The sequence below is a fragment of the Morone saxatilis genome, unplaced genomic scaffold, assembly GCF_004916995.1.
Source record: "Morone saxatilis isolate NCDOM2014 unplaced genomic scaffold, NCSU_SB_2.0 Contig18, whole genome shotgun sequence".
Classification (NCBI taxonomy): Eukaryota; Metazoa; Chordata; class Actinopteri; family Moronidae; genus Morone; species Morone saxatilis.
In genome coordinates this window covers 6,406,935-6,425,789 of record NW_023339740.1, presented here as the reverse complement: position 1 = coordinate 6,425,789, position 18,855 = coordinate 6,406,935, and the positions used below count along the sequence as shown (strand labels likewise).

General features: G+C 42.9%; 2 protein-coding genes across 3 annotated transcripts in view; one reads left to right on the top strand and one right to left on the bottom strand.

Moving 5' to 3' along the window:
* The window catches only part of top1l (DNA topoisomerase I, like), a 15,447-nt gene extending 8,375 nt beyond the window's left edge, over window positions 1-7,072 (top strand). The window contains exons 19-21 of the mRNA XM_035662504.1: window positions 5,265-5,359; window positions 5,462-5,611; window positions 5,741-7,072. Coding sequence (XP_035518397.1) covers window positions 5,265-5,359; window positions 5,462-5,611; window positions 5,741-5,843 — 348 coding nt within the window. The 3' untranslated portion in view covers window positions 5,844-7,072. The remainder of the gene's footprint in view (window positions 1-5,264; window positions 5,360-5,461; window positions 5,612-5,740) is intronic.
* An 898-nt stretch (window positions 7,073-7,970) lies between these two features.
* si:ch211-232b12.5 (zinc fingers and homeoboxes protein 3) overlaps window positions 7,971-18,855 on the bottom strand; it is a 13,351-nt gene continuing 2,466 nt past the window's right edge. For both annotated transcript variants that reach the window (XM_035662502.1, XM_035662501.1), the window contains exons 2-3: window positions 10,031-12,941; window positions 7,971-9,483 (exon numbers count right to left, since the gene is read on the bottom strand). In XM_035662502.1, coding sequence (XP_035518395.1) covers window positions 9,450-9,483; window positions 10,031-12,744 — 2,748 coding nt within the window. In that variant the 5' untranslated portion in view covers window positions 12,745-12,941 and the 3' untranslated portion in view covers window positions 7,971-9,449. The remainder of the gene's footprint in view (window positions 9,484-10,030; window positions 12,942-18,855) is intronic.

Here is an 18,855-nt window from a genome sequence, read left to right as displayed (position 1 = left end):
GAGGAAGGAGGAGAAGGTGAATTACCTGCAATAATTCATGGCAGAACGACGTGTTTGGTTGTGGCAAATAATGGTTTTAGAGTTGGCAGTATGAATTATTCTGAACTATTGTGCTCTGTCAAATCAACCAGCATGTTCATAGCCATTGGGACATTATACCATAAGCAAGTGGTATGCTTATTAGCTCTTGGTTGGCACTGTCTAGCCTTCACCACTCGTGACATTTTTATGCAGAAGTATAAGAGTTACTTTTGTCTTCTTATTAAAAAAACCTGACATTACTGATTAAATCTAGGCAAATGGACAAAAATTTGGTGGACATAGTTGATTTTCATTTGCTGTACTCTTAAAATGTTTTTCCTTATCAACGTCTGTGTAAACCTTTTCAGATGAAGGTCCCTTGGATGGTAAATCAAAAAGGAAAAAGAGAATGGGCTTTGCCAGGTATGTCTGGATCCACATTTCATGCAGTGCTATATTTAGGCAGGTGGCATCAACAGTACATTAAGATGTAGCCATTTCCGACTTGAATGCATTTTCATTTGCAGCCCTCCACATGTGAAGTCTGAGCCTGAGGAAGACTTTTACACTCTTCCAGACATGAGAGGTCTCTAAAAAGAGAACGTGATGATGATAATGAGTGAGTAGCATGTGCAACACTGGTCTTTCATTTGTCTGTTTCAAAGTATTGTGGTATTGTATAGTTGTCTACGTGATCACATTTCAACCATTTTTTTTATTTTTTAGCTCTGAATTCAAGCCCAAGAAGAATAAAGACTGAAAATGATAAGAAAGCCAGGAAAGGAAACCAGAAGAGGTAAGCAAAGGCCATGAGCAGAATGCAGGCTTGGGTGTTTTATATTTTCTCCCATTTGGTTTTGGAAGGCAGGGAGCCCTGAGAGAACGGGGGAAGGGCTCAAATCTTAGTCTTTGTTTGAACTGTCTTTTTTTTTTTTCTTTTGCCAACCGCAAACGAAGGAACTCAAATGGTTTCTCTTCCCCTTTTAGGGATGTTAAATCAAAAAGACGAAAAACAAAAAGGAGAAGTCAATGATGGGAAAAGAGAAAGCAAAAAAAGAGGCCAGAGGAGAAGTGGAATGGTGAGTAATTATGTCAGCCAGCTGTATGATACCTACATGCTTATCAGTGCGGTGATGGGGCCACGTGTGGAACCATTGTGTGTTATTGTTGGATCGTGTATGTTGTTTGGTCTGCTATTCAAACTCCTTATTTGGTGGCATTTTTTTGGTTGATTCCAGGTGGGGAAGAAGGAGCGGTACACAGATGGGCGTCAAATGGGGAAGGTTCTGGACACAAGGGGCCTGTGTTTGCACCGCCTATGAGGCCTATTCTAGCAATGCAAATTTTTTTCTATGATGGTGAAGATTGTATTTCTCACAGAAGAACTCAATTCTACATCAGTTATTTGCTTTACTGCAGAACCATACAACAATGAACAAAACACACCTCTTTTTGCATATTTTAGGTAAGCACATGGAAGCTCAGCCCAGGAGGCAGAAGAGGTTGCACATTCTTTGGCCAAAAGTGCTGGACCGATGGTACACCACAAAAGATATCTTCCGCAAAAACTTCTTTAAAGATTGGAAGAAGGTAGGGGAAAAAAAAGCTCACTTTTATGAACAAATTACAACTGTCAGATTTCCAAAAATGTCTGCAGTCTTGTGGGAAGTATTTTTTTGTTAACAGATTTCTGTTATTTTATTTTTTTTTATTTAAATGTAATGTTTTGCTGATGCAGGAAATGACTGCAGAGGAAAGGACTAAGATCACAGGACCTGAAGAAGTGCGACTTCACTGAGAGAGTGACACTTCAGGCAAGTCTGAAGCCAGGAAGGGCCTGACAAAAGAGGAGAAACTGGTAGTTACTACATGTATATTGGATAAAACTAATCTGATCTGCCTAAGCGGGGATAAAACCAATGTAGTGGGTCACCTAATATGATTTACTTATGATTGTTGCTCGTGTTGCCTTTTTTAATTGATAGCTGTTGTATTGATAACGTGGCTTGTCAGCCATACCAGCTCATGGCCTTATCAAATTCGGTTGATGCCACACATTGAGGACTAAATAAATTGGTTACTCAAAAGCATGTTCCTCTGGGAACAGTAGTTCAACCATTGTACATATTTAAATTACTTGGCACAGTAACATGGCACAATTAATACAATACTTATAAAGTTGTAATGGTTTTAAGTCTTCTAAGAAATAAACAATGAATAAAGGCAACAGAATCACAGTAAACAAGAAGAACAGGGTAACAAAGCACAATCATACACAGTACTGTATAGTGAAAGATGTCTCGCTCTAGAACATGTGTACCAAATGGATAAATAGGATTTGTCCTGGTATGCACAATGAGCACCACTGTCAGGCCACAAGGTCTTTCATATATTCTGTTTTTGTGTGTTCCCAAATCTTCTCAGATTTTGCTTAACTTTTTGGTCACAGTACAGAGTTGCTATCATTTTTATCCTAAATGGATGCTGCCCAAACTCTTTTGCAGCTCCTAATTTGTATATATCTCAAATTCCTTTTTGTCCTCTTGTGAGGATCGCAAAATCTAAGGCCCATTACAAATTTTCTTTGATTGTTCAACTTGAAAAATACCCTGCTTTTTTTTTCATGTTTGATGAGCCCACAGTGGGAGCAGTAGGGATTTTTTTTGCACTTTTCAAATTATGCCTCCAACAAGATGGAGATCTGATGTGTTTTTTTCCTACCTTTTGTAGAAAATAAAGGCGGAGAATGAGCGCCTCTGCAGGAGTACGGCTTCTGCATCATGGGACAACACAGGGAACGTATTGAACTTCCGCATTGAGCCCCCAGGCCTGTTCCGTGGCCGTGGAGACCATCCCAAGATGGGGCATGCTAAAACGGTCGCATCAGGGCCCAAGACATCATCAGTCAACTGCAGCAAGTGAGTGAAAGTGTTGTTTTCAATGCTGATAAACGATGTGTTAAAGTGAGTTAATGATTAATGTTTTATTATGTTCTCCTCATAGGGACTCCAAGCACCCTGAGCTCCTCCAGGCACTAAGTGGAAAGAGGTTCGTCATGACAACAAGGTGACTTGGCTGGGTGTCATGGACGGGAGAATATTCAAGGTCCATCAAGTACATCATGCTGAACCCCAGGCTCTAGGATCAAGGGTAGGGCTGAGTTCTGAACTACAACAGGATACAAGGTTTTCAGTCTCGTTGTAAGTGGGGTCTTTACCAGTCCCCTGGTAACAGCTGCATTTTTGGGGGCAACAGATTTTATGTCTCAGTTGGTTTTTTTAATAATATGGTAAAAGATTTTGCTCCCTGGAATGTAAAAATGAGAGACTGGGGGGGGCATATCACATTTCTTCACATTCCTGGGAGCTTCAATGAGGGAGGATGACACATGCATGTTGTTCTGCAGGGAACATGCTGTATTGTGGCAACAGCCTACTAATTTAATTAGGAGTTTATATCTATCTAAGTTTGACAACAAACATGGCCCCATCTAATTCATGAGTTATCTTGTGTTTCATTTGTCCATGCTGTCTGGCAGGGGAGAAGGATTGGCAGAAGTATGGAAACAGCTCGTAGACTGAAGAAGTGTGTGGGACCGTATCAGAACCCAGTACCGGAAGACTGGAAGTCTAAGGAGATGAGGATCAGACAAAGGGCTGTGGCACTCTATTCATCGCAAGGTGAGTGGCATTGATACTATTGACATTGTCCTAGTGTGTAAGGTTAGGGAGTTTAATGCAGTGTACTGGTTTTTAATGACTGTGTAACTTGCAGGTGCTTAGACACTAGCTGCAGTGAGGGTAATGTGGTTTGTAAGCCGGCTTAATCCAGCTGTCCTGATGTGATCTAGCTGGCTCTGGAGCGGGTAATGGAGAAGGAGGAAGGAGGAACTGCGGACACCGTGGGCTGCTGCTCGCTGGAGAGTTGAACACATCAAACTCATCCAGGAGACGAGGGTCAAGAGTACGTGGTGGGAGTTTGACTTCTGGGTAAAGACTCCATCCGCTACTACAACAAAGTCCCTGTGGAGAAAAGGGTAGGACTTCACAGCAGTGTTTTTTTTTATTGTTTTTATTTTAAATGGTGCAAACGTGTCTCTGCATTATGTGTGTTCTGCCTCTTTAGGTATTTAAGAATCTTCAGTTGTTTATGGAGGAACAAGGGCCTGTGATGACCTGTTTGGATCGCTCAATGAAGCGAACTGTTAAATGGTGGTTACCTTTTTTGCACTCCACACCATTTTCTTTGTATAATGATTGCACTCATTGTTTCCCTCCAGACTTCTGTTTTGAACAAGCACCTTCAGGAGCTGATGGACGGTCTGACAGCAAAGTTTTCGTACCTACAAGCCTCAATCACCCTGCGAACAGCAGTTGGAAGGAGCTCCAAGTGGTCGTCAAAGGATCATTTCACTAGACCCCGGCTTGATTTAGTCCAGTGGGCCTTTTCTGGGCATTCCCTTCAGATGCCATAGGGTCCAGGGAACCAAACTCATTTTTCAAAGTAGTGAAATAAATTTGGCACAAAGAGCTCCAGATCCTAAGTAGTAAGTCATTCATTCATCATACTCTCCTGGTCATTCCAACCCCCACTGCAGTGGCTGTATGCCACACAGTTTGAGAACCTGATTTAGGCCCATGTAGGTTAAATAAAACAGCGTACATCTGAATTACATGTTTGGTATTAATGTATGGGTGTGACTACTGTAATGAATCATATTAAATCAATCTATAAACTGTCTCTCCTCTAGCGGATGGAGAACATTCCAGGCCAAGATCTTGTCCTTACAATAGGCCAAACAGGGCTGTGGCCATCCTGTGTAACCATTCAGAGGGCTCCACGAAGACATTTGAAGAAGTCTATGCAGAACCTGGCAGGGCTAAGGTTTAACATGTGTTTTTTTGATATTCTCACTCTTTTTTTTTTTTTTTTTTTTCTCTTCTACTAAATCTGAGATGGTTTGTTTAGTTTGTATCTCACATTTCATTTGTTGGTTTCACTGACATATGCCATGACTAAGTAAATGATGAAACATGATTTAAATGCAAGTGTAGCCAATCTATAAATTGGGATACCAGGTTTAATAAAATATATTATTTTGAAATCACTTTAGCTTATTATGGGAATGTTAAGAGGACGTATTCAGATGGTGTTTTTTGTTTATTGATTATTATTTGATGTTTATTGAACACCAATTTTACATGAATGTTTAATGAGGATCCAAATTCTTCCTTTTTTCTTAGATTGATACTAAAAGGGACCAGCTTTCTGATGCCAAAAGAGAACTGAAGAGCGCCAAGGCTGATGCCAAAGTACGGAGAGATGAAAAATCCAAAAAGTAAGCGTCTAATGGTTTGGTATTAATGAATAGTTCCCTCCGTGGTCAACCCTGTTCTCCACATTTCTAACCTTTTTTGTGTGCTTCTTGTCTCCTCTGTAGGGCTGTGGAGACCAAGAAGAAGGCAGTTCAGAGGATAGAGGAGCAGCTGATGAAGCTGGAGGTGCAGGCCACTGATCGTGAAGAGAACAAGCAGATTGCCCTTGGCACTTCCAAGCTCAACTATCTGGACCCTCGCATCTCTGTGGCTTGGTAAGAAAATGTTCTTGAAAATATGAAAGGGGAAAACCTTTAACTTGTGTTGCTTAATCATACTTTTTTTGTGTAAACAAAGTTTATACAAGTTATACAGTGAGGAGCCTTGTCCTCTTTTGTCTTTAGGTGTAAGAAGTGGGGCATTCCCGTGGAGAAGATTTACAACAAAACCCAGCGTGAGAAGTTTGCCTGGGCCATCGACATGGCAGACGACGACTTTGAATTTTAAATCCCAGTTTGTGGTTTTAACTATGATACACTCATTTTTTTTTTATCGGATACTTGTTTTTTAGCTTAACCGAATTTTGCTCGATGGCCAGACCTGACCAGGAATTTCAGACAGTTTGTGCAGGAAAACAGCGATGACATGGTGAGACGAGATGAGGCCATAATCAAGTGGCAGGAGGGTATTGTGGGTAGTCTAAACATCTGATCTGAGATCAGGCATCAAGGCTGAACTATACCCACAACTGAGCGTCAAGGCGTAGTCCCAGTAATTGGAAGACCCTTTTACCTTTGTCTCTCTCCCTCCTCGGGGACAAACCTGACAATGCCTGAACTTTGAACTCTGTGGTCCTTTAGCTACTGTATTCAGCAAAAAGAAAAAATGCTTTGTATAATTTTATTTTCTCTGTTCACTTGCTCTGTATTTTAGCCCTCCCATGTATTATTAATGAATTATATATTTTGATAGCAAAAGTTAAATCAAATGAATTCCTTAACTACACCCACGCGCCTTTCAAGGATATGGAAATGTGAGCTCGACTTTTGTGTGTGCGTGTGCTTGTGTGTGTGTATGAGGGGCTCGGCCATGGAAGCTGTTTGGGTGAATATTTTAAACTGGACTATGTTGAATTGTTTAGCATGAAAGAGGATGTCTGGGCAGGCAAAGGGGGGAAATGCAACCATGTCAATATTTACTTAAGCAAGCAGAATGTGAATATTTTGTTTTACAGCCTCCATCAGGGACTTCTTTTTCAGTGTAAATGTGAACCAATCATTTTTATCCTTTGAGTTGCTAGCATCCTCTGAATCTCTGCATAGCCCTGTATACATCTGATTTTAACTTAATTTAACAAAAGTTCCAAGACAAAAGAAAAAACTCCCTTATCTGTTACTTGAATAATGCTATGATAATGTATTTAAAGTCAGTAGATGGAAAGTGTTTTTCTTCCCAGAAGGGTATGTGAGGGATATCAACTTTGCCAAAAATCACAATCTGTTACAATTTAGGCAGTTTTTTTTAATTGTGTAAAGATTGAGGATAAAGTAATGTAACATTAAATGTGAATTATCAGTTCATTTTATTCCACTCTTATGATAGGAAAATTGATGTAAGTAGCTGTAAAGTCAACATCCTATTCCTGTTTTACCTTCTGTCATAGCCTTTGATCATGTTTTCTTTCAGTTTTATGCTCATTGTAGGTTGAAAAATGAATAAAATCCTACAAGTAAATCTACTGTGTACTTTGTGTGTTTTGTTTTTTTTTGTTTTTGTTTTTTTTTCTCATTTTGATTGATGGGTGTATTTATTTTATGCGAATAGCTTCCATGCTGTGATTGAGTCTAAAACATTGGTGTTCTTGAACATTTTGTGAACTTTGATTCTGAAGACAAGTGTTTTCACTTAATTTAAAGACCCAACTAAAAGCTGTCTGTTAGCCTTGAATGAGCAGCCATGGTGGAGGTCTTTCCAGTTACCACGTCATCATATTTGCTTCATCAAACCCATTTGATCTCTTCTAATCACAAGACTAACTCTGACTTTGTTCTATGTAAGGTTTAACAATGTAAACAAAATGTACAGTAACAACAATTGATGAAATGTAATCCTTGAAAATAAACAAGGTTCAAAGAATATATATAGCCTTCTCACTGGGAAAACAAACCGTGGTGTGACTGGATCCTGCATATTCCTGTTTAGTACAGTTCCTTGAGTCTTCGCTTGTGCTCTCTTCAAGAAAGATTTCATTTCTTGTGCAACATCTGGCAGGCCTGCACTCCTTTCTTTGCCCACAGTGCTCATCCTTCATTGAATAGAGAAGCTCTGGTCACCATCTGCAAACATACCTAAGACTAAATACCTCACAATACACCTTGCAGACAAAATAAATAGGTTATTCTGCAGCCTTTGCCTGTCATGGAATCCGGCAAAAAATGTTCCTCCATAATTGAGCACTCAGCACAAACTGCATTGTCAGCTGCTCACCAGCAGGTGAGGCTGTATGCATTTCTTCAATCCCAGTGCACTACATGTTACTTCCACATTCATCTCACTGAATAATTTGACTGTAATCCTTAGTTTAATTCATATTCACTCCTGGTGCAGGGTACCGAGCAAATAATGAGACGTTACTGCTTGGTGAGTATTCAGTTTATTCTGTAAAGATTCAGAAGTGTAGAAAGGATGATACAACAGTGCTTTATGATCAGACTATTTCATAAAAGTTTTTTAAGTGATCATAACACCGTAAGTCCAGATTCCATTTATCTCAAACCAAAATAAATTTGTAACATTCGACACAAGTGCATACACTGCTGGTAGGAGATCAACCTCCAATTTCACTTTGGATGGTATAGCACCGTTCTTAGCTATTAGCAGCTTGACAAAGATGCAGCTTAATAGGATTCATGTAGTGACTATGTTTATATAAACACAAGAAAATTCAGAGGAGAGCAAAGATCTCCTCATTTGGCTCTCTAGCTAGCACAATATCTCACTCTGTCAGTGTCTAGGGATCAAATTGATAATTTTGCTTTAAACAACATTTTGCCAGTAACAATATTTGATACAATTACAGCTTAAAGTTAAACATCTCCAAGTGTACAGAAAGCAGCACAAGATTTTTTTTCACAGATATAGACGAACAGTGACCATCTATGCACTGGCATGTTTTTTTTTTTTCCTTTTTTTTTCAGGACAGCACAGTAGCTGGAAAGCAAGGTGATGGACAGACAGGTCATATAAAGACATGGACAGAGCTGAGTAAGGCAACGTTAGCGTGACAGGCTTCTCTCTGTTCAGTTTGCAGGGCAGTGTAGTGTATTGATCTTGACGGAGCTGTCAATACCTTTACTGTGGGGCAGTGTGATTTTTAGCATTGCTGTCTTCATTAGTGCATTGTATATAGTCTCTTGCGTGTAGCTGTACTGCAAAGTGATCACCAACATTTATACAGATCCAAATAAACCATGTTTGATTGCATCTGGACTTACAGTGACTATAGAAGAGTAAATAGAATTGAAAAACCAAATAACGGAAAAAGTAAAATTCAAGGCAGTGCTGAAGTACTGGTTGCTAAAAAAGTAAAAAATATCACAAAGCCAACAATAACATTTCCTTGACACATCTTTTGTTTGTCCAGTCAGTACAAACCCTCTTTTATAGTGCAGTTTCAATCATATATATATATTTCTCCCTCTGACCCAAAAACAATATCTCTCGGCCCTATCCTATCCTATCCTATCCTATCTTCGCTCATTCAAGTCAGTTTTCCAGTCAGTGTGCGTCTTTTCTCTTTCTTTTCTTTGATCCCTCGTACTGACCTCATTGTGCACCCTCCCCACACAACCACAAAGAAGCATGAAAGGCTTAAACATCACAGGACTCAAAGGTGAGAAGTTCTTTCTTTTGACGATGGCAGGAAGTGATGGCAGATGGAAGAGGAGGAGGCGGAGGAGGAGGGGTGGGGGGTATTCACAGTTACAGTCAGAGTCCAACGGTCCAGCTACAATCACATCTGCTGTCATTATGAACACTCTTTTTAGACCACGGCCAGGGGAGCAAGCCAGCCTTTAAACATGATGTTCCTCTGGTGAGATTGGGCCTGCTTCATCACACCTCCAGCAGCTCCATCCTCAGGCGATCCCTATCAGCAACACACACACACACGCACACACACACACACAGCATGCACGAATTGTGAGGATGTGATTGAAAAGTTCCGGTTGTATTGTATTACTGTTTCACAAGTGAGGTTTTGAGAGGGAGCATTGTAAAAAGATGCCTGTGTACGGCTAACTTGCCTCTTGGAAATCCACCTCACCAAAGACAATTGTCATGATTTATTCACATATATTAGCATGCACTCTCAATCTATAATTCAGCGGCCCAGACTGCTACTTATCTAAAAATAGCTTCTTAAACACAGACCTTTGATTGCCTGAATAAGCTACTCAGCATGAGTACCTGTACACACTTATCCTGCCTCCTTTTTACTGTACTTCACGCAGCAACAACAACAAACAACAAGCTGTCAGGTTTTCATCACTCCACCTGGCTTACATTGTCTTTGTTTTTTGATTGATAAATAGCACTAAGCTTGTAAAAGAACACAAGGCACTGTGAATGAGAAGAGTGTCTTGCTTTAGGATCTTTTATCACACTTTGTAATTCAAGCATTATGATTGAAGTACCTGGCCTGATTGGCATCACTCTGCTGTTCAATGAGTGACTGACTGGCCACTGGCTGCTGGTGGTCCTCTGCTCTCTCTGACCAGGGATCCTGCAGGACTCCCGGCTGCGCTGACTCCTCAGCTCGAGCTCGCTCGCTGCTCCCCTCGGACCCCATCAGACCCAGCAGCGGTGAGTATGAATCCTGCCACACAACCCGCTGCCCTGAGTTCAGTCCTGCTTCTCCTTCAAGGTGCTTGTTCATGTCTTGCTCAACAAGTTTCTTTTTGGCCACTGGAGAGTCCTTCGGTGACTCAGCTTCAGCGCCTCCGTGCCCCCTTGTTTCCTCTGAATCTGCGGGCAGTCGTTGATAGGTCTCCAGCCACTTCAGCTGCCCGTTCTTGTGGCTGTACCGGCTGTCGCTGAACCAGCGCACCACCTCTGGCTTGGGAAGGCCTGTCTGAACGCTTAAGTCCTCATACTGCTGACTGCTGGGCCAGCGGGTGTTGGAGAAAACCTGTCGGAGGATGTTCAGCTGCTGGGGCGTCTTGTTGCCCCAGGGGGGTGAGAAAGACGGCTGAGAAGCAGACACCTCACCTATCTCAGACTTGTGTTCTTGATGTAGTCCTACACTCTCAGATGTAGTCTCAGGTTCATTCATCTTCAGCCTCTTGAAGCTTATCTTGATGGGGTCAACTTTCACCTCTGAGCAGCTTCTGTCCCTGGCAAACGGGTCCTCCTCCTTGATGAGTTGCTGTAAGATTGACATGCCTTTTATGGGAAAGTCCTTGTTGCCTTTACCTTCATCTAAAATGGATGAGCTGCTTTTTGTAATGACAGTAGTGCTGGTGCTTTCAGTTGGGGATTTGCTGGCATGGTTCAGGTTAGGGACGCTGTCATTACAAGTAGTACTGGGGTATTCATTGCTAATACTGCTGTTGTTGGTGGTGTGGATGTAGTTGTTGCGTTCGTCATCAGGCTTAGTGGCGTGGGCCTGCTCTTGTGGACTGATGATGCCGCTGTTGTGATTGTTACAGATGATGTTGGATTTGCTGGTGTTATCGATGATCACGTGACTCTTGGTACTGTTTGAACCTTCCAATCCGATTGGTAAACTGTTGCTTTTGACATTTGGTTTCCCGTTGGTGTCAGCAACACAGTGCTCATCATTATTGCTAATGTTGGTAGAGCAAGTGGCAATGCTGTTGATGCTGTTGGTCGGGCTGCTGTTATGCACCGGTTTCCTGGTGATAGTCTCACCACCATTACTACTGCTGGAATAGCTGCTGATGCTGCTGCTACTACTGCAACTACTGCTGCTACTGCTGCTTCGACTGCTGCTGGTGCTACTGACACAACCGCTGCTTCCAGCCATGTCCAGGCTGAGGCCATTGCTCTTGTCTGGCTCCACAGTGGGTTGAGTATTCTTGGTCAGTACCTTTGTTGTTCTGACTGTGGATGGAAACTTTGGGGGGACAATTGGAGTAGAATACGAGACCCTTGTGACATGGGGGTTGGTTGACATGCTTGCCTGTGTGGCTAGGACAGGCCTGGTTTTTATACCACCATAGGGAACTTTGGCCATCTGAAAGTTTGGTCCTTTTGAGCCTGGATGGGCAGTGACAGTGTGGTGGGTTACAATGTGATTGACATGCCGTTGTGTAGCAGGCTGCTTTTGAGGTGCTCCACCCTGGAACACAGTGTTGAACATCTTCCTCCTGGCCTCTTCGATCTCTTCAGGAGACCAGCTTATGCCCTGCTTGAGCCTTTGGGCAGTAAACCACAGTTTGATCTGCTCTTCGGGGAACTCTGAGACCACCGTTAGGTAGCAGAGTTCGGCTTTGGTCGGGTAGGGGAACTTGCCAAAGGATGTCTTGAGAAAGCTGCTGGTGTCCATGGCGGCATCATAGGTGGGGATGCTGCTGAGAGGGATCATCACCTTTGGAAGGTCTTTATTAGAATCAGAGGAGGCGGGAGAGTAAAGGGAGGGAGTGTGCTGGTGAAAGACTTGGTTGGACACTGTCGTCGCAATCACATGAGTGACAGTGGTCCTCGGCATAGCTGGGGCAGCAGAAACACTGAGAGCCCCGTTTTGGAGTTCAGGCACATTTGTCAGCATGCTTGGGTCTACATCCTTTCCAGTGTCTATCTTCCGTACCTCCACAGTGTGAGAAACCACAATCTTTTTGTGCTCCCCCTTGGCTTTCATCATCTTTGCAATCGGTGTTTTGGTGAGGGAGATCCCAGATTCTCTGTATTCTTCTCCGTTGTCCGTGAAGAGGCTTTGCTCCACCGTTGTTACTCCATCCCTGTTGTTGACAGTTAGGGAGGCAGTGACCAAGCCCTCCATTATCTTAGGGTGGGCGTTAGCGTTATGAAGAGCCAGAGCCTCAAAGCGGACGACTGACACCCCACAGTTCAGGCAGTAGAAGGTGGGCTGGGCCCTGAAGTCTAAGTGGCAGTTGTGCATGTGATCTAAAAAGTAGTTTAGATCTCTGGACTCAAAACGGCACTTTGGACAGCTGTATGTACCTCCTTTCTGCATCTCAATGCCACTGTCGGATTTGGAGGAGCTGTGAGAGAAATGGCCAGACTCTTCTCCAGAGATACTGAGTATGCTATCTTCTGGGATTGTTGGTAGGAGTTCTGGTAGCGAGCCCAGTATGATTTCCTCACGCACATGTTTGGATTTGGATGGTATCATGCAGGGTACAGTGGATTTCCTCTTGCTGGCCATCGTGCAGCTTTGTGTAGATGGGAGAGTGAGTGATAACTTGTCCGGTATGATGAAAACAGAGGGCGGGTGAAGAGTGGAGAGGGTTGAATGGAGTTTAGTGTCATGGACCAGCCACTATGATATCACAGTGTTGCTTCATGCCTTCTTCCACTTCAGGACTGCTGTCACATGGACAAGTTTACCAGCTCCTAAGGAACCTGTAAGAAAAGAGTACAAAAAAAGAGAGACGTGACTCTTTTGGCCCATCAACATCATCAAAATACCAGTGTATATGTCCTATGTGGGCAGAGTATATTATGAATAGATTTATAGTCTATGCTAAAAATTAAAAACACATGAAATATTTATATGTCATACTACAAGAAGCAGGATGTAGTGGAAGCTAATAGCCCAACACAGGGTAGTAAGTGTAGGTGGAAATATAGTGTGATAAGTGTAGGCGGTATTTATCAGCAATTACAACACAAAAGTAAAAGAGTGTAGGGCTTTTCTCTTTAAAAAAAAGGCCTTTGGCATTATGCTCATAATCAAAAATGAAGGTTATGTGAAATTACTGTACAGAACGAGGTAAAGTGGATCTCGCTCACTAGACACATTATTTAAAACAAATGGCACCAGGGATCATGCTAAAAACTATTATTAACGTTTTAAAATTCCATTTAGCTGATTTCTTAAATATTGAAAAATACTGAACATTAAATATTTCAAGGGAATCTACAAAGACAAAGGTTTTTCAATAATTAAAATACTTAAAGGCTCCACACACACACACACACACACAATCCTTCAATCAATGAAGCCTGTCAGTGTTCTGGTTATTTACTTGGATTTGCAGACTTCTGTCTAGCTGTCACTTTTTATGAACTCAGAAAAAAAAACATGAAAATCTACAGAGCCAGGAATGACAGTCTAATCTCAGGGATAGTTGTTGTTTTTTTCACTGTTGCCATAGGTTTGGCTCTTCTAATTATTAATGGAATGGGTCCACAGAATTATTTTTAGTAATGCTAAATATTGACAAAACCTGTAATAAAAAAGGCAGTTGGGCAGTAGCAACCACACTAAAGCTAAAGTTAATATCTTGTAAATGTGATGTGTTTGAAGCAGGATTTCGTTGCCAGATGCCACACGCCTCCCTCCGGGAAAGAGTTAATATCAGTAAATAAATATCGTCCACAGACTACCTTGGGGATTTTGCATCTATTGAGTGGGATGCACTCCACCACTCCAAATTGATAGTGCCGGTATCTAGTATCTAACCTTAGCAGCTGTTTCACATTGTCTGCAGCAGCCACAAATATGCAAAAATATGCACACAGATTTGTATTTGTCTTCAAAAAAAGATTTATAAGTATTATTGTTTTAAATCATGTCAATTTTTACAGGCAGAATTTAATATAATATGTTCAGAATTTGTCACACTCTCTTGGTTGTGCTGTCGTGCTCTCCTCTTTGGTTTGCTGTTGTAAGGCAGACACATGAAGGTTAAATGACTTTGCTGGTTAGAGTGAGCATTGGATGTGAGCCATATGTTTTACATTGGACATTACAGCGTACCTTCCCGGCATAATGTTGTGTCAAGAGGTGACATCAGGTGACTGTGTGTGATTGTGTGTGTATCACAGCACTCCTCTAAACACAGTACAGTGAAGGACCTGAAATATTCTCATAAGGTCTGAGAAGGTTACTACAAACACATTTGAAGCCATGTGCAAGCTGCAGGCTCAAACCATCTCACCCTACATGTGTTCAACAAGCAGCATGCATACAAACACAATACACAGATTAGTAGCTACACAAACACATTAGCAAACCCCCTCCACAGACTTGCCCCTCTTATAACACTCCAGCCATATGGATGTATGTGGATTGTCTCTGCAATCTCATTTCTCCTCTCTCTTCTCTGCATTGCAAAGTGAAAAACATGCCTCTCTCTCACACAAAGCCACAAATATTTAACAAAGTTTGTAGGACAAGACAATGGCTACACTAGTGTTTCATTACAGATACAGCTGGTTCTTATAGTTATTTTAACACTGGAAAGTACAAAACGTGAAACAAGTAAAGAAAGAAAATATCAAAGTGGAGATGTAGCTCTGCACCCTCTGCCCTCTGCATGAACTTTTGACACACACACGCAGCCTCTGTAAACCACTCTCATCTTTCGTGCTGAAAAGTGTTGATGTGTGACATGCCGCTGAAAACTAGTCTCATCCTATCATCATCTATCCATATCACTCAGGCTTTACCTTCGCCTGCGAGCTTATCATTCTGGGAATAACATCAGCTGCAGAAACCCAACCACCATACCACCCAAAACCTGGTTTCTGTTGAAATCCAGCATGCCTCAACATCTTGTACTGCCTTTTGTTGGTAAGATGTTCTTTTTTTTGTCATGCTGCATTTTTACAAAGTGAAAAGCACTTTCACAGACTTTCATTTTACTGCATCCACGTGCACGTTCACCATGGCCGGCTGGATGGTAAATAAAAGATGAACCTGTTCCAGAATTAAAACCCTCAAATGACTGCCCAACAGTACACACTGATCCCAAACAGACTGTGACGTCCTCCTTGTATCTACCTCTTTTTCATTTCTACTGATGGCTGCTGCTTTCTGACATAAAAAAAAACCTAAAACAAAACAAAACAAACAAACAACAAAAAAACTAGGTCACCAGCATCTTATGCAGTAATCCCGGTTCACTGCATCCAGACGCGGGCATGTGCTGTATGTTTTGCCGCCAGAGAGGTCATGATATTCTCTGACGGCACACTCGATTAACCCCTGGTGAGGACACGGCGTTCATTGAGTTTGTTCCACTGAATGAGGGATTAAGAAGTCAGCTTTCATGCAACAGAGGGATGTAGTCATGCACATCTCAAACATCTGTGTGAGCGATGTCACTATGCTATAGAACTTTGTGAAAAATCAGTGTTTGCTGTGCTGAAGTGATTCATTTTGTCTGTCCCACAAAGAGCACACTGTGTGTACAGGATGTTTCAGAAAATAAAGTGATGGAGAAGGTAACTTCACGACGGTGGGCTGCGCCTGGTGTAGCAGCCCCCAGACGGGACGCCGGCCTGTGACAAGACAGACGCTGACCCAGTACAGACGCTCTCCTCCCCGGAAAAACATTCCACTTCCTGCATGAGAAAGCCCAAGACAAGCCAAAAGTTGAGAAAGGTTACATAAAGAATCAGGTCACCTATCAAAAGAATGGGCTGCTTTATCTGGCGAGCGAGACGTGCGATCAGACACAAGACAAGGGCTTCCCAGACAGGGAGCCATTGAATGGTTCCCTCTGAAAAGCCAGGCCTTGTGTTTCAGCGGCGAGGTAGACAACGCTCAGACGATCACTGTCCCCAGTGTGTCGTATGTCCTCGCACTGGCACTGGCTCTGTGGCACAGGGGGGGGAAACTCTTTTCATCTCAGCGGACCGGGGGAGTCGTATCTGAAGTGAGGGAAAGTGGCAGAGCTCTCAGACGTGCTTTCTGAACACCCACGCTCAGCGTAAGCAGAGGGGCCTTGTTCGCTGAACTAAAACCACGTTTGAACCATTCAACTTTTTAAAAACAAGCGTTTCAAAACAAATGGGATTAGGCTAGGTTTAAATTCTGATGGGGTTTATACGTTCCGCCTGATTTAATAGCAGCTTTAAGATTTACAGGAGGGCCTCCCTCATGTGCTCTTACACTGTCATTTCCATAACAATATTATATTTACATCTCATTAATATTTAATTATACTCTCCATACTTTTACATGGCAAACAGCTGAGTGTGCTGCTCCCATCTCAGCAAACCAATTGAAAGAAAGCAGCATGTATTCCCTTTCATCACCTCATAAACTGCTGCAGTAATTACAATATTACAACACGAAAAACATGCCCGAACCACAGCGAGCTGTTACCAGCAGAAAGCGAGGCGAAGCTGCAAAGTGGATGCTAAACATTAAAATTTAATTCAAAACAGTCCACTGATTCAGACACTCCCAGATTGTTGGGTCACCTACAGTTGACATTAACAAACAGAGATTGGTGTTTTTGTTGTGCCGCCTGTCACATGAATGAGAATGAGGAGGTTGGAGGAGGAAGAAGGACAAAGGAAGACAAAACTCAGACATTTGGGAGTGAAGTGAGAGGATGACTGATGATGATGACAGGCTCTGCTGTTTCAATATTCCTCCCCGCTGACACCTCGTAGGCACACATCTCCACACACACAAACACACTCCTCACACACTCCCTCCTCACCTCCGCAACATTTAGCACCTGCACCGTTCTGAAAATCTTTTCTCTTTGAACTGAATAACTGGCAAGGAGTCTCTTGACGTGACAGTCGCAGAACAAAAAAAATACCCCAAAAAATTCTCCCAATTATGACAACATTTGTTTTGCGTGTGATTTGCTTTGACAGTGATCCGTGGCTGTCTTGAGAGTCTGCTGCCAAAAAATGACCTGCCGTCCTCTGGGGGGATTGGGGAAGAGAGGGGGAACTCCTGACAGATACATTTGAATGATCAAAAAATCTGTTTAGCGGGAACATTTTCTGCCAAATGTCCATTAAATAGATTAACGTCATGTGAGTGGATCAGCTGGACACCCAAATATAAGCCAGAGACAGAGAGCAATTACTGTCTTGCACAGAGAAGAGATTGGGAACAATGGCGCCTCATTTATAAGGGAAACGTGATCCAGCGCTGGGAGCCTTTAGACGGCTGACTGTCGAATTTGCGATTGTTCTGTTTTCTGCGTGTCTGGGTGTCTCCTGTGTCCATCATGCTGCCAGCGTGGACTAATGTGGGGGTTTTATTGACAGTAAGGGTGGACAGGTTTCAGTTTGGGGGACATCTTTGTGCATGAATGGCACTGTACGCTTGCCAGCATGAATAAGTGTCGGGCTCCAGTGTTACGTGTGCTGAAAAACAATTCAGAGTCATCAGGGTCCTTAGCACAGTGCTAATACAACACACGAGTCCACGCAGTCCTCACCGCCTGTCCAGCTGAAGACATGCCGAGGCGCCGTCGTGTAGTCTCCCGCTCCACTGCAGGCTCTTCTTTTTTTCTACATGGGTGTGTGTTGTGTGCGTATTAGTGTCTGAATTAGTGTGTGAGATGCAGGTGTTGTCAGCCATCTCCTCCTCCTCCTCCTCCTCCTCATTCACACACACACGCACACAAACACACACTACCCCCCTTACCTCCATGACTGCAGCCTCGTCCACTGGGAGACCGGTCGGTGGTGCCACTCATGTGTTAACATCGCCATGGCAACCCCTCTCTTCCCCTTGCCCACCACGCCACACACACAGTGGAGTCACTCGCCCACACCCACCAACCTCAAGACACACACACAGACATGCACACTGAATTCCCTGGACTGCATCCGGTGCAGGACAAACTTAATCCACATGCCCCGCCAGCCATCTTTGAAAAGTCCATTCATGGTTCAAGTCTCTTTCAGATAACTTTGGGTGAGGTCCGCAACAACAACTTTGCTTTATCTTTCTCAATCAGGTCGCAGCGACACAAGTCCCAGCTCAGCCGTTCTTATGTTCATGACGGAGGCTGATGAAAGAAATATCGCAGTTGTACGCGCTACAAATGACCTCCCGTCACTGTTATTGTCTTGCTAAATCAGTGCAGAGGCCTGGAGACGGTGGCGCTACACTACATACCTATTGCACTCTGCCTGTCTGAGCATCTTTGTTGCATGGTCCTGTTTTGTGTTAGGGTGAGCGCTCACTGTTGAAATCTTACATTGTTCTCCGAAACCTTCTGTCTATGGCCCAGATGAATGACAGACAAATAAACCATGGTGTGCAGAGAAAAAATTCTGAGTCATGCATCCTTTTACATCACTTTTGATGAATAACTTCTTCAGTTCTGTAGCCAAGACTACAGGCATTCATTTGGCAACTTAAGAAGAAAAGGAAGAAAGATGGCGGCGCACCGCACATTGTACTGTCCATCCTAAAATGGCTGACATCACAGCCTCCTCTAACTGCCAAAGACTGGCAAATGCCAGCTCCTGCTGACCAAACCTTTCTTGCATGGGACAGAGAAAGTGGCAGGGGCTCTTTCCCCACTAGCCCCAAGGCCCCCCCCCC